This window comes from Colius striatus, chromosome 12 (genome assembly GCF_028858725.1).
Source record: "Colius striatus isolate bColStr4 chromosome 12, bColStr4.1.hap1, whole genome shotgun sequence".
NCBI lineage: Eukaryota > Metazoa > Chordata > Aves > Coliiformes > Coliidae > Colius > Colius striatus.
In genome coordinates, this window is record NC_084770.1 from 2,557,707 (window position 1) to 2,573,085 (window position 15,379).

At 46.9% G+C, this 15,379-nt stretch overlaps 1 protein-coding gene across 1 annotated transcript; it reads left to right on the forward strand.

Annotated features, from left to right (window-relative positions):
- Nucleotides 1-689: 689 nt before the first annotated feature.
- Nucleotides 690-4,350, forward strand: LOC104562960 (G-protein coupled receptor 55). The gene is made up of 2 exons (XM_010209257.2): nucleotides 690-855; nucleotides 3,264-4,350. Exon 2 carries the CDS (start codon nucleotides 3,277-3,279, stop codon nucleotides 4,186-4,188), a length of 912 nt encoding a protein of 303 aa, XP_010207559.2. The 5' UTR covers nucleotides 690-855; nucleotides 3,264-3,276; the 3' UTR covers nucleotides 4,189-4,350.
- Nucleotides 4,351-15,379: the final 11,029 nt, after the last annotated feature.

Consider the following 15,379-nt stretch of genomic DNA (forward strand, 5'->3'; position numbering starts at 1 on the left):
GTTTGGGGATTTTTTTCCTTAAGTAGAGTCATTTCAACTAAAACGCCATGGGGAAACTCCAAGTGCTGTTTCTTCTCTCCTTTCCTACCCCTCATTTATTTCACAGATGCACAGTTTGAATTCAGCCAACACATATGTTTTAGGGGTAGGCAAGGACCAAGCAAAACCACCCCTCTGGCCTTTCTTTCTGACAAGAAGACTGCAAACATGCATACAATTTGGGGGAGAGGGGGGAAATCCCTTTCTCCTCTGAATAAAGTGAGCACCTGACCCTCTCCATGGGTACATTCCCTGCTGCCTAGTTTAAGTGTAAACCCTGTCTTTTAGTAAAATGGCAGCTTGAACATATCAGGTCACTACTGAAAATCAATGATCTCTTTTCCCTCTTTGGTATCATGAAAAGTAAGAGAAACAGTGATGGTGATAGCTCAGGTTTTAGCTTAATGCCCACAGACGTTACACAGAATCAATAAAATCATGTATGTAGGAAAAAATTACAGCAAAACAAACAGAGAAAGGTTTGCAGGGCCAGAGTTTCCTTCTTTGTTACTGGAGACTATTTAAAATGAGTGAGTCACACACAGGACAGCCCCACAAAGCCATGTGTTTACATCCTTAAATGAGCTGCGTGACATGCTATGTACATAGTGTGTGTACGTAGACACAGCGTGGGGAGGCTGGTGCTGTAATGGAAACCTGATGAAACGAAAGGCAGCAGCACCTGGTACTTTCTGACATGCTGAGCAGCACTTAGTCTGCATGCACCTCACTCCACTGCCTTAAAAGAAAACACAAGACGACAAATCTACAAGATGAGAAAGAGAAAAAGTCACCAGAGCTAGAGACAGCCCAAAGGTAAGATAACGAGAGAGATTATCTAATTGCAGTGAAGCCTTGCTTTAAGAGATTTCTTCTTGCTGCAAGATCTGAAACTAAGTCTATTTTACATAACTTGTTTTGCCTTTAGCATGTCTACATATTACTTTTTTTAACAACAAACAGAGCTGCCCTTTGCATTTATGCTTTAACTCTTTGTTTGGTCTGTTTTGTTTATATATATCGACAATAGACTCTAGTCTAAAATGCCTTTTTATCATAACTAGACCTTTCTCAGCTAAAAACCTTGAGAAGAGGGTGACATTCTATTTCTCCAGACCCAGACTTTCCTAGGCACACCAGCAAATAAACCAATTTAAAAAGGTAAAAAAAAAGACTGAAGGAAAAAAAGAAAGGACTAAGGAAACCTCCTATGGAAACAATGAAATCAAGAACTTAGTCAATATTTATTACTTTGCAGTGATTCCTTAATTAGCCTTTCATTCCTTTGGCTCTCAGCAATGGGTTCCCTCCCAGCTTCAGACTCACAGCCCTTCAGTGAATGAAGGGGACTCAGCAGCATACTGGGTTGTCAAGCCCAGGCCACTCATACTGGGCAGTGTCTCTGCCCAGGTCATCAGTGTAACTCCTCATCTGCCATGGGCCACCTGATTTTGGTTGTTCAGGGACCCAGCCCAGCTCCCAGCAAACTCCCCAGCCCTGTGGCTGCTGGAAGGTTTAACTCCCACACAGTGAACAACCTGTAGCATAACAAGGAGTATTTCTCCCCTCTGCCCACTCAGATCCCCAAGTGCTTCACAAGCTCAGGCTTTCCTATCCTTTTTCTTTTGGGCAAGGGCATTTCCTTACCTCCTCTCAAGCCTCCCTCAGTCCCTCTCAGGGAAGCTGTGCTCTGCAGGAGGGGGCCTGGGAAGTGGTTCACCCCGACAGCAGCATTGCCTGCCTGAGTGAAGCCCTTGCCTAGGGCAGCAGGGCAGAAACTGCAGATGGATCCCTGCTCCAGACTCTGAGACAGCCCCTGTGCCCTCAGCCTGCCAGCACCTCACTCTCCTCACCCGCCTGGGTTTCTGGAGCTGGGTTTCACACTTCTGTAATGTAAACTAGTGACGTGCAGATTCATTTACCTGGCATTGGTGTGTCCTCAAGGAGCAAACGGCCAACCTGCTCTGGCTCCTTAATCATAACAGTAGCTAGATCTGAAGCAACAAAATCATTTTCCTTTTTGTGGATCCTAGTGTCTTTCAAAGAGACTTTCACTTCAGTCAAAGCACAGTGGGAGAGAGCTTACCTGGGAAACACTCAGGGTGGGGACTTGATCTGCAGAACAGAAACTTTTACTGAACAGTTGACAAACCTAAAATGAAACAGCATCAAGATCAATAAGTGCTGTAGGAAAGGCCCAAGATTAAAGTTGCAACACCTCTAGAGCAGCATACAAAAGCAATTTCTGAGTGCTGACAGAAAGGTCTCTGCAAGGCTTTCTTTATAGGTTACCTTTGCTGTGACAGAGCTGACTGCAAGAAAGGACCAAGTATTCCTGGGAATTTGCATTTGTAAGCAATTCCAGCAGAGACCAGCTGGTCCTTATCAGGAGAGTCCTTGGGCAGGATCAAACCAGCAGTTTCCTCTAAACAGGAGGATTACTTCGTGACCCCTGCTCAGAGGGTGCCTGCCTCAACATTTTCAGTCCCCTCTTTGCAGAGGAGAAACCAGCTGCATGTTTTCTACAACCCCTGTCCCTGCAGATGCAAATGTGTCCACTGGGGTAAGTCTGGCTGGTTTAGGCAAAAGCTTTGGTTCTTAAATCTCATTTCCCTTCTAAAGACTTCACCTCTTCTAGAAACAGCCTGTCTGAAACTGAACTGCTGCTTCAGCAAGCTTGTTAGAGCCTCTCTTTGCCCAGTGGTGGTAGGAGAAGGTGCAGGGTGGCAAAAACTGTGTGGGGTCTTTGCATTAATAAACATGAGGGAGCCTCATGCTCTTGGCTTACTGAGGTCTCTTCTTATACCTTGATTCTTCAAACCTGATTCAACTGATTGCCTCAATCCCCACAATCCAAGTGACCCGAAAAGCTGGGGCTGCTATCTCAGCCCTGCAAAAAGATTGGATCACTCCAAGGGGATGATGCAGACACATCTATGCTCTGCCTAAGCTAAATTACAGGGCAGCACAATTTGGGGTAACACTGCAAGTGGGGCTTGGACCTCAGAAAGCTTTGCTCCTCCTTGAAGCACAGCCTTGCCCCGAGATCCCTTGGCACGGAGCAGCTCTGTGTTACTGGGAGATGCAATTCAGCACACAGCAGCCCGAGAGGAAAAGGCACCTCCAGGTCTGCAGGTGAACAGAGACGTCATAGGCCTTTGTAGTGTGTCTTAAATGTGGTCTTCATCCTTCCTTGTGGTGAAGGTCATTTTCTTCTCTTTCAGCATACCTGGCAATATGAATGACACCCACGCCAAGAGCAACATCAGCAGTATCAGCGCCACTGTGGAACTGTTCCAGCTCCTCATGTACACCCCCACCTTTACTCTGGGTTTGCTGTTCAATGTGATGGCCCTGTGGGTCCTGTTTTTTAAGGTTAAAAAGCTGTCAGAATCTGCAGTCTACGTGATAGCCCTGATTTTCCTGGATACTTTGCTGCTGTTTACTCTTCCTTTTAAAATCGTTTCCTATCACCTTCAGGACCAGTGGAACTTGGGGTCTGTCTTTTGCTCTGCCTTGGAGAGCCTTTACTTTGTAAACATGTATGGCAGCATCCTCATCTCCCTCTGCATCTGTGTAGACCGGTACATTGCTATCCGGCACCCTTTCACGGCTCCTACCCTGCGGTCCACCAAGAAAGCTGCTATGGTCTGTGCTATCATCTGCCTGGGCATCTCCACTGGCACAGTCTCTACTTTCCAGCTGCACAGAGGGGGCTCATCCTGCTTCCATAACTTCTCCAAGAGCACGTGGAAAAACACAGGCCTGTTCAGTGCCCTGGAGATTACCTTCTTCGGCAGCATGGCAACCATGATCTTCTGCACTGCTCAGACCCTCAGGTGCTTGAGAAAGCACAGAAAACCAGACAACCCCCAAACACACACCACCAGAGCAGAGAAGATAGTGGTGACAAACCTCATTGCATTCCTGGTCTGCTTCACACCTTACCACGTGGCGTACTTCATGTACTTCTTGGTGAAGAATGACATCATTCACACTAGTTTTCAGCAAGTGCTACGAGACATCCTTCAGATCACCCTTTGTTGGGCTAACCTGAACTGCTGTCTTGATGGGGTGTGTTATTACTTTGTTTTAAAGGAGTCCTTGGAAGACTCATTCCAAAACAGTCACGCAAAAGCCTTGATCTAGGTGCTGCATGTGAGTTACTTGGGATGATGTTTGGAGGGATGTCATTTCTTGGGTTGGTGTGTACTTGGGATGCACTTTCATCAAAAGCACAGCATCCTGAACTGCTCCCTAGGCAATTTAAATGTGCAGATATTTATGAAATAGGACAAAGCTATTTAAGAAAAATCAACCTAAGTTTATTCCCAGGAGATTGCTCCTAATTTTCTTTATTTCCTTCTGTAATGTTTTGTGTTAACATCTACAGGTAAAAAGAAAAGGAATGATTCCTACAAATGGTATCTGCATATCTCTTTCAATGTCATTCCTCTTTACTTTGAAAAAAACATCCTTTTGCCTTTCATGTGGTAGCACCTTTCAGCCTCCCTGTCTACACTGCACCTGCAAACATCCCTTGGGACCTCAGTCACTTGGGCTGCTGAGAAACAGAGACTTGGGGTTTATGGTAAAAGCTCCAGACTAAATTCTTTTGCTCCCCCTGCCCTGATCATGTATACTCATGCTCACATGTGTGCACACTTGTCAGGTTTATATTTGCATATGCTATTTAAAAGATAACTGTAACTCTAAATCCAAAGGCAGCTTTGGGTTAACATGGGTATGGCAAGATCTCCACCCCATTCCCTCACCAGCTGGCTTTTGCCTGTGCCTACCACATGGCACTTTTAACTAATGTTGCCACTAGCTCAAGTCCCAGGACAGCTCAGATTGACTATCCCAGTTCCAGGCTTCCTCATGAGCTCCTCTCCTGCTTGCAGGCTTTTCATGTTCCTTCCTGCTTGGTTACAAACCTAGTTTCATGAACAGAGCCAAACCAAACAAGATTGTGAAATAAAAAGCCCAAGTCCAACATAGTGGCAAACATATGCATCTGAAAGAACTACCTGCATCTTACTGGAGGGCAGCCCTCATCCCTAAAGCAGCAGCCAGCAACACAGCATCCCTGGGGGAAAGCAACCTTTGGGACCTCAGAGCACAATGAGCACTATCACTTCCCAAACAAACAAGGCAATAAAAAATAATCTACCAGAAGGCACCTAACATGTCAGACAGTTACTCCTTATCAGTGCTCATAGGCATGCAGATAAACAGAATGACAACACACATCCAGCCTGCAGACAGGCAGCTCACTGCTCTGGGTAACCCCACTGTGCCTCTGCCTTTGCCTCTGCTGGGCAGCCAGCTCCCACTGCCTGAGCAACAAGAATGACGGCAACTGAAGCAATTAGTTGCAATTGCAACAAGCAATACTCTCAGCTTCATCCCATCACCCCTTGTTCTGTTGCTAGACACTATAGGAAAAAGGGATGCCTCAACCTCCTGACATCCACAATTTATATACTTATAAGTATTAATGAGATCCCCCCTCAGCCTTCTCCAGACTAAACAGCCCCAGTTCCCGCAGCCTTTCCTCATATGAAAGATGCTCCAGTCTCCTCAGCATCTTGGTGGCCCTGCACTGGACTCTCTCCAGCAGTTCCCTGTCCCTCTTGAGCTGAGGAGCCCAGAACTGGACACAGGACTCCAGATGAGGCCTCACCAGGGCAGAGTAGAGGGGGAGCAGAACCTCCCTTGACCTGCTGCCCACAGTCTCCTTGATGCATCCCAGGCTGCCATTGGCTTCTTGCCCACGAGGGCACATTGCTGGCTCATGGTTAGTTTGCTGTCCACCAGAACTCCCAGGTCTCTCTCTGCAGAGCTGCTCTCCAGCAGGTCAATCCCCAGCCTGTCCTGGTGCAGGGGGTTGTTGCTTCCCAGATGCAGGACTCTGCCCTTGTCCTTGTTGAACCTCAGCAGGTTCCTCTCTGCCCAGCTCTCAAGCCAGTCAAGATCCCGCTGAATGGCAGCACAGCCTCTGGGGAATCAGCCAGTGCTCCCAGTTTGGTGTCATCAGGGAACTTGCTGAGGGTCCCTCTGTCCCTTCATCCAGCTCAGTGATGAAGACGTTGAACAAGACTGGCCCCAGAGCCCATCCCTGTGGAACTCCACTGGCCACAGGCCTCCAACTCGACTCTGTGCCATTGATCCCCACCCTCTGGGCTCTGTCATTCAGTAGCTCTCCATCCACCTCACTGTCCACTCATCCAGCCACACTGCCTGAGCTTTCTGATGAGGATGTTATGGAGACAGTGTCAAAAGCCTTGCTGAAGGCAAGGTAAATGACATCCACTGCTCTCCCCTCATCTCACCAGCCAGTTATGCACCCATGGAAGGCAAACAGGAGAAACTGCATCCCAGCTCACTTCCCAGCTCTTTCCCCACACAGCAAAGCTGTGCCCTTTGCATCTGCTGTATTTCCTGGTAATACAAGATAGAATCTCATAAAGAAGTGAAAATGTCCTGAAGTGAGGGAGCATTCCCACTGCTGACCCGAGTGTGACAGACAGGAGAGTTCCGAATGTGTCTGGTTTTGGTGGGAGCACACTGACTCTCAAACTCAACCTCTGCAATTTGCTCCTAGATTTGCACCTGGCCAGTGCAAAGTTACAATTCAACCAAGTCTTGCAGCCTGCCTTACTCAGCCCTGCCTTCATCCTGCTTCCCTATCACATGCCCCTGTCTTTAGCTGTTTGGAGGCACTGAATTCTCTAGAAAAGCTGCAACTTTTCCCCCTGTCAGGTTCCTTCCTCACTAAGAAATTTCTACTATGGCAACAAATCTTAATGAATTAGTGCCTTCAGCTACTGTGAAAGGCAAAGGACACTTAAAACCTCTCATTTATTCTTCTTTATACACCATGACTCCATAAGAATGACATTTAGCACATTTATCACATTGTCTGCTGTGTTAAAAACGTTGCTGCAGGATCCTGATGCAACCAAAATCTAGGAGGAATGAGAAATATTTCTCAGGAAGAAAAGCTGAGTCAGTGCCATTTGCTGACACCAAAGGATGTAAAACCTCATGTCTGCTGTGTTACAGATTCCTATTAATCCCTCTCTCTATTCCAAGACAATAAAAGGCATTAAACTGGGATGCTATTTGGGAGCGAGTGTCAGCAGTTTGGAGATATAAACACTGCCAGACAATTGTTAATCCAAAACTATCATTAGAAACCCAGGAAATCCAGTTTAGATTACACTTCAGAGTACACCACCACAATCCTGACCATTCCCTGTTAAATATTAACTTTGTGACTACAAGTAAAGCCACTTCCCAGAGATCAGCATGAGACCTGGTCCCACTCAGCCAGCTGCAGTGCCTGACACAATGAATGTCACTGCTTTCCTCAGTTTATAGAGGAGTTTAGGACAGCATGAGAAGCTGCAGACAGCAGAGATCAGTCTGACCTCATGCATGCTAATATAGGATGTGCAGTGGCTTGAAAACATTGCTGCTGAAAGGGAACAGAAATAAAGGAATGGGACCTTTGACAGACCCAGGGTGGCATGGCTGTAAAAACCCTGCAGACAGATTTGCTCCCTTCATGAAGCAATAACTGGCTATTAATAACAACTATGGTTATGTAGTCCATTGTATGTGAGTAGTGAGAGAAGAAAGCCTGAGCTATGAAATGCTCTTCCCACTCCGAGCTCAGGCTCCTGCTGCTGCTCCTGCCTGTGGCTGCACAGAGACCTGTTGGGCCTTGAGACAGGACCCTGCTGTGCAACAAGGGGTGTTTGCTCCCATTTGGGATGCCCTGGGACATCCCACCCAGCCTCCAATGCCGAATTGAACAGGGATGGGCTATTCCGGGCCTCTCACTGCAAAAAGGAGCCTGATTACAATGCAAACCCACAGCCTGACACACCTTGCCTTATGATACCTCAGAAAACACATTTAGGCTACTAGGTGTGGGAGGAGGCAAAGCAATGGGCTGGACATCTTTACATGTGTAACCAGCTCCATGGCAAGACAAAACTTTACACTTGGTATCAATAGTGGGACCTTTAATGCCTGCTGCAGCACAAAATACAGAGGCAAGTATATCTTCCCATGTTTTGAAACAACAGGGCAGAAATCAAGCAGTCTCACTGAATCTTACCCTAGATTTCTAGACATAACCACATTGTTATTCATGCTGTTACAGCTTATTGCTGTCTCAAATTAGCCTGTGTCACTTGCCTTAGGATGTCCTCATATATCTATCACAAAACACCTTTAAAAGACATCCTGAATCTTTCTCCCACTTTTTTGGCAATCAAAAATCAGATCCTGTGTGTAAACTTTTAGTCTGTCAGGTTGTCTAAATGGCATGACACAGCAGCCAGACTCCTGCACTGAAAACTATTCTGTTTGCATCAGATGAAGTGTTTGTTTTTCCAGAGCGTTGCTGCAATCTTATTTTGAACATTATTCCTAGTCACATCTGGGTTACACTCCATCTCCCTCCTCATTTTTGTATGCCCTTTAAACACAGAGGTAAACAGAACCACATAGGCTACAATCTCTCTTACCAAAAGTTTTGGAGAAGCTGTTCAAGGTACAAACTGTTATTTTCTTGGATAAATACAACATTTTCAAAGCAGCAAAGCTTAAAGGTCATCCTGACATGGAGCCATGAGGAAGCAAGCACTTTGCTGGTCAGTTTGAGGACACCTCAAAAAGTTTTGCAACACTTTTGGCTGTTAACAAAGACAACTCAACTTACCATTAGACAACTTCCCAAACCCAACGAGATGAAGAAGCAGCACCACAAGCCTATGGCAGGTGACAAAGCAGTGCAAGTGGCCCACTGGAGCAAAGGGGTAGAAGATCAGGCACCTGTGGCCCCAGGGTTCATAGCCTCTGTGGGGGGGGGGGGGGGGGGGGGTTCAAACGTGGCCAGAAACAGCATGTGCAAATTGCAGTTGAGATTCAAAAACAGCATATGCAAATTGCAGAGCTACATTTGTCCCTTGGAGGACTCTGGGAAAGCATCCCTGTAAGAAAGCTTGTTCACTGATACAACTTATATTTGCTGTATTACTGCAATCCACTCTCCATTACAACCACTTTTGCTCAACTGCTGTTGCCTACTTAATCCAGCTGAAGATAGAAACCCTTTTCTATCTCAAAATCAGTTGCTGTGGGAATGCACCCAGTATTCCACAGTAGAGAGTTTGGAGGGTCTGATTTAATTGCACACCCTGGACAGACTCAGACTCCAAGGGTCAATGTCCAAATGAGGAATAAGAAATAGGGATGGATAAGCTCTTGAGGAACAAAAGGTCCCATTTTAATGCAAATAGCATTCACTAGGGAAAACAATGATGGAGAAATAAAGTCAGAGACAAAGCAACACAATTCTTGTGGGCTGAAGGTTTTTCAAGAGGCCTCAGCTGCTCTTTAAACTGTAAGCAAAATTTTAGAGCTTTTTTAGATTTGCTTTTGCATCCCTAAGTGGGAGCTGGTAGATGAAACCAAAAGCAAGTGTCTGACGTGCTTCAACTTTCTTTTTCTCACTTAGCTCCTATTCACACCCTTAGACAGGAGCAATTTTCAACATCTGCTACCGAACTTCTAAATGAGAAAGAACCTTTTAAGAAACAAACAAACAAAAAAAGGAAGTAAAAGTGCAGCAAAAAGAAGAGCAGAGGCAAATGAAATGCCAGCAGCTCTCCTCAGCAGGTGCTGGCTGTGAAAAGCCCCTTGAATCATAGCACCATTATGGTTGGAAAAGACCCTTAAGATCATCAAGTCCAGCCACCACTGCCAGGCCCATCACTAAACCAAACCATATCCCTCAGCACCTCATCTATGTGTCTTGAATATCCCCAGGGATGGTGACTTCACCCTTCCCAATGCTGAATAACCCTCTTGGTGAAAAAGCTCTTCTGAATGTCCAATCTAAACCTGCCCTGCCCTACCAATCTTTACTGGAGAGATGGACCCTCACCTCACTACAACTCCTCTTCAGGTAGTTGTAGAGACTGATCATATCCCCTCTCAGCCTCTTCTCTAGGCTAAATTACCCCACCTCTCTCAGCCACTCCTCATCAGACTTGTTCTGTAGACCCTTCACCAGCTTCATTGCCCATGTCTGGACATGCTCCAGCACCTCAGTGTCCTTCTTGTAGTGAGGGGCCCAGAACTGGACACAGTATTGGAGGCGCGGCCTCATCAGTGCTGAGTACACGGGGACAATCACTTCCATGATCCTGCTGGTCACACTATACTTTACACACTATACTACACTTTCTGATACAAGCCCAGATGCCACTGGCCTTCTTGGCCACCTGGGCACACTGCTGGCTCATGTTCAGACAGCAGTTAATTAACACCCCCAGGTCCTTTTCTGCCAGACAGCTCTCAAGTCACTGCCCCAAGCCTATTGCATTGCCTGAGGTTGTTGTGGCCCAAGTGCAGCCTGTCCAGGTCCCCCTGAAGAACCTTCCTGCCCTCAAGCAGATCTACACACCCACCCAGCTTGGTGCACTCAATCCCCTCATCCAGGTCATCGATAGAGATGTTAACCAGCACAGGCCCCAACACCAAGCCCTGGGGAACAGCACTGGTGATGGCCACCAAATGGATTTAACTCCATTCACTGCAACTCTCTGTGCCCAGCCACCCAGCCAGTTTTTCACCCATTGCACAGTAGGTCCATCCAAGCCCTGGACAGTTTCTCCAGGAGGATGGTGTGGGAAACTGTGTCAAAGGTCTTACTAAAGTCCAGAAAGACCACATCCCCAGCCTTTCCCTCATCCACTAAGTGGGTCATCTTGTCATAGAAGGAGATCAGGTTGGTCCAGTAGGACCTGCCTTTCATAAAGCCATGTTGACTAGGCCTGAACCCTTGTATAACCTGTATAGGCCTCATGATGGCACTTAGGATGATCTGTTCCATAGCCTTGCCTTGTACCGAGGTCAGGCTGACAGGCCTGTAGTTCCCAGGATCCTCCTTCTGGCCCTTCTTGTAGATGGGGATCACATTTGCTGTCCTCCAGTCTGCTGGGACCTCCCCAGTGAGCCAGGACTGCTGGTAGATGATGAAGAATGGCTCAGCAAGCACTTCCACCAGCGCCCTTGAGTGGATCTCATCTGGCTCCACAGACTTGTGCGAGTCAAGATGGAGAAGTGACTGAAGATCTCAGCAACAGCAGCCTTGACCTGTGCCAACTAAGTGCCAGCAAAGGGTGGTGCTGACGGGCAGTGGAGGCCTGAGGGAGCAGCTACAGTGAGCCAACAAGCAGCCCAGCTTGGCAACACCTGCAGCAGAAGGCAGAGAGTATTTAATGCCTTGTGCAAAGCACTGTTACATCCACAGGAAAAACCACAGCCTTAAACTGGTGTAGAGGGGAAAATGCCAAGAAAAGGTATATACAGTGAGAGCTCTTGGAATAAATCTTGTGTTGTGAATGTATTTGTCTATTTCTGTCCACAGTTTTGCAGTTTTCTCTGTGTGAAGTCCTGGTGACATAAGTCAGCTTTTCTCCTTTTGTGTTTTAGTATGTGTTTGTGGTTTTGTGGTGGGGCTTTTTTTCTTGTAAACTACACTCTTGACATCAGAGCACAGCAAGAGCAAGTCACATGCAATACTTGTATCAGGAAGGGCTCACTGCCACTCAGCATTTAACTCCAACCATGCCAGCTACTTCTTTTATCATATTTTTTAAAATGACAAAGCAGCAACAAATGACAAAGCAATGCCACCCCTCGTGATGCCACACATCCCTGTGCATGGCAGTGCCTGCCTTCTGTTACAACCACCCTCTGCCACAGCTGCTTTGCTTTGTTTAAAAACACAAACCAAACCAAAACTAACCTCCCTCCAACACTTTCCTAAATACACCACCACATTTGGGATTTCATCTCCTCAGATAACCCGGGGATTCTGTTTTTGTGATGGTCCCCCACAGGAGATCAAGGGGCTGGGGGGTGTAAGCCCAGCTGTGGGCAGGCTTGGGCTGATGCAGCAGCCCGAGGGTTGCTTTTAAATATGCACAGCAAAGGACTTCACCACTTTCTCCTCAAAGCTATTTGCCAAATTCAAAAGCAGTTTCAGCCAGAATAGCAGCATTACTTTTAAAAGTTTCCTGTAGCAAGGGAGGATTTTGCACAGAAACACTCCATCTCCCAGCAACACAATGCTGTACACACAGCCCCGTTTCTGTGAGGAAACATCGTGGGTTTCTACATTAAACTACTTGTTTAAGTTTCTTCAGCTTACTTGGTGTTTGCATGAGCACCAGGACACCCACACAAGTGAATACAGAACTAAATGTGAGAAGGATGGAGACACAGGGCATGCAGGCCTGAGCTGGCAGCTCCTGCCTTCCCTCAGTGCTGCTGCCCTACCAGCATGCCCTTTGGCCAGCTGAGGGGAGCCAAGGCCAGGAAACCTGTTGAATGATAAGGGTCATCGGTTAGCTAATGACATGCTAATTTGTGCAAGCAGCCCATGCACTACTGCACAGGCACTGAGCAGCCCTGAGCCCCACTTGCTGCCTCGGAGCTGTGGTGGTGGCGGGTGCCAAGTCCCCAGAGGCAGGTTTTGGACACAGTGTGCTTTCTCTTTGCTCAAAAAATTCCCTCTTTTTGGCCAAGCCAGATGGACACAGGCAGCAGCCACCCTGTCCTGTCACAGCTGCATAGGGCTAATGTTATCTGGCCCACAGGTTTCACAGCAAATGAACTGAATGTGCTGAGAAGTGCAATAGTAGGAGTCATTAATGGATTTTGCAGCTTCTGCAAACAGCCTCACACAGAGCTGCCCTTCCAGCAGTCACAGCACAAAAACAGTGGAGCACTTGCTGCTAATGAAAAATCTGGGGAAAGAGGGAACTGAAGATGTGAAGACCCAACAAGTCCCTACAGGCAAGCACAAAGAACTGCTTTGGCAGAGGCAGCGCTTCAGAAACAGCTCTGCTGGATGAATTCAAATTGTCCAGGAGATTGATACCAAATATTTACTTTTAATGCAATTAAACAACTTCATCAAAAGCACTGAATGAAAGCAAAGTGCATTTTCTTTGCAAACCTCATTACAGAACTGACATGCCTTCCTCTCCCTGATCAACACTTTGACCAGCCTATTCAGTGTTTGGTACCTGCTGTTATAAAGGCAACTAGGTTTGAGTTTGTTGTTTGCTCATGCATTTCATGGCTAACACTAAAACACTGGAGCAGTGAGAAAGAAAAGCTCTTTTAAAGCTGTGTAGAGACTCCAAACACTGCAAAATGCTTCTCAAAATTATTTTATCAGGCAATTCTTTTTCCACTGCTCCAGCAACCTCTCTTGCAGCTGGAGGAGCATCTCCTAGCAGTGCAGGGGACCTGGATATCTTCAACTGCACAAAGTGACCAAAATATGGCAGGAGACAGATTATTCTTAACTAACCTTCATCTCCTTCTCAGGTCCTGAGCTCAGGCAGAGGCAAGACTGACAGTTGTGACCCCTTGAAGACACAGATGTCCCTGAAATGTAGCTAAATGCCTGATAAAGACCTACTTAAGGACTGTCTGTGTGGCTGGAGCACTAGGGAGGTAGCACACAGCCAGCTAAGGTGTGGGAGCTTTGGATGTGTGCATTCATTCCCAGCAGTCACCATCTGGCATCACAGAGCCAAATATGACACTGCCCCAAAACATCTGCCATTTCTCTGTGGTCATCTAAGCAGCTTCCAGAGGCTACCAGGCCCTGACACAGACTCCTGACTTTGGGGACTGTTTAACAACGACCTTGCCCACAGAGGGAAACACAACACGCTTAAATGGTTACTGCCAGAGGTGAAGTGAGAAACTACCTGTTTACTGTTCCCAGCCACATTCATCGCCTCAGGGAGGAGCAGGCAACCCTCCTGCTCCACATTTACACTGTGGGGACCTGTGCACAAACAAGTGCTGCAGGTGGTGCTGTGGGGTTTTCCCCAGCATTGTTCAATATCTGGGTGTGCTGTTAGCTTTTAAGGAGGTCCTGTTAGCACCTCAGACCCGAACAGCCAGCCTCAAAGGCACAATGCTGCAAACTCTTTGCAGAATGTGCCCTGCAAAGGAATGTGAGACTCCTGGCAAGCTGCATGTGTACCCTGCCACAGCTCAAGGGGCATTTGATATATATATACATTAAAAGTCCCTTATAATGCAGGAAGTTTTCAATAGCACTGAGGAAGACAGGGGAGTGCTTTGAAGTTCAGAGCCAGCATCCAGCCCCCTCCCTCAAAATCCCCACTCCTTTTCCCCTCAACTCACAAGGCCTAACTCACACTGAGATCCTTCTTAGAAATCATTGCAGAATCAAGAGCAATCAGCTGCCAGCCTGTGTCATGATCACACCGGCAGCATGGGGCTGCCAACCCACAGCGCCTTCCCTGCTTCCTCCACGAGGAGCTGGGGCTGCAGCTGGCTGGGCAAAGCCAGTCACAGCTAATGTTAAAGCCAACCCATAGGTGTAAGTGTGCATGGTTTATTCCTCTCAGGGCATTTTTTTGGAGGTGGGGGGCAATGACACATAATGGTTTTGTAGTGACCTCCAGTGTCAACTCTTAGTTTGTACACCACCACCACATCAGTCTACTGGAATCCTCCCAAATATTCAACCTACAAAAGGATCAGTCTATTTGGAAACCAAACTGAACTCAGCTGAGTCATATAAAATGCTGCCTGAAGTTGCTGCTCTCAGCATTCAAAACCAAAACCACATCTATGTCAGGTCCATACATTTCTCTGCATTATTCTGGTCTGTATTTTCCAGTACTCCACGCCAGAGACCATCAACATGGTGCAGCTGGTTTAAGTTACTACAAAAGCCACTGTATGTTCAAAGCCAGTGAGCTAGAATTTTCTTTCATTTCCCAATTTCTTCATTGCTAAGTCACTGCCCACTCACCCACAGGAGCTTCCCAGGCCCCCTCGGTCCTGTTGGGCTCAGCCATGCCTGCAGCGGGGCCAGGAGCAGGCTGCACCCCCAAAAACCTCCACAGACTTAGCAGAGGGCAATGCTCTGGCAATGCTGCTGACACAGGGGCATTTTCAGAAGGCAAAACCCCAGTGCAGAAGCAAGTAAGTTTATAAATTGAGCTGTATTATGCAACAATTTGTGGAGAAGGGAGAACAGCTCATGAAGCCTGGTTGCTGCCCTCAGTGGCAACCACAAAATCACCGTCTGAAAAGAGAGAGAAATGAGTTGGGGTCTGATCCAAAGTCTTTACTTAACTGAGAACAAGTTGCTCCATGAATAACAAATGGAAGAAGAGTGATGTCTTAGAGAAATCTCTTTAAAAGGTGAAAAATGTTGAGAGGTTTTCTTCAACGTTGTCTTCTTCTGTGCAAC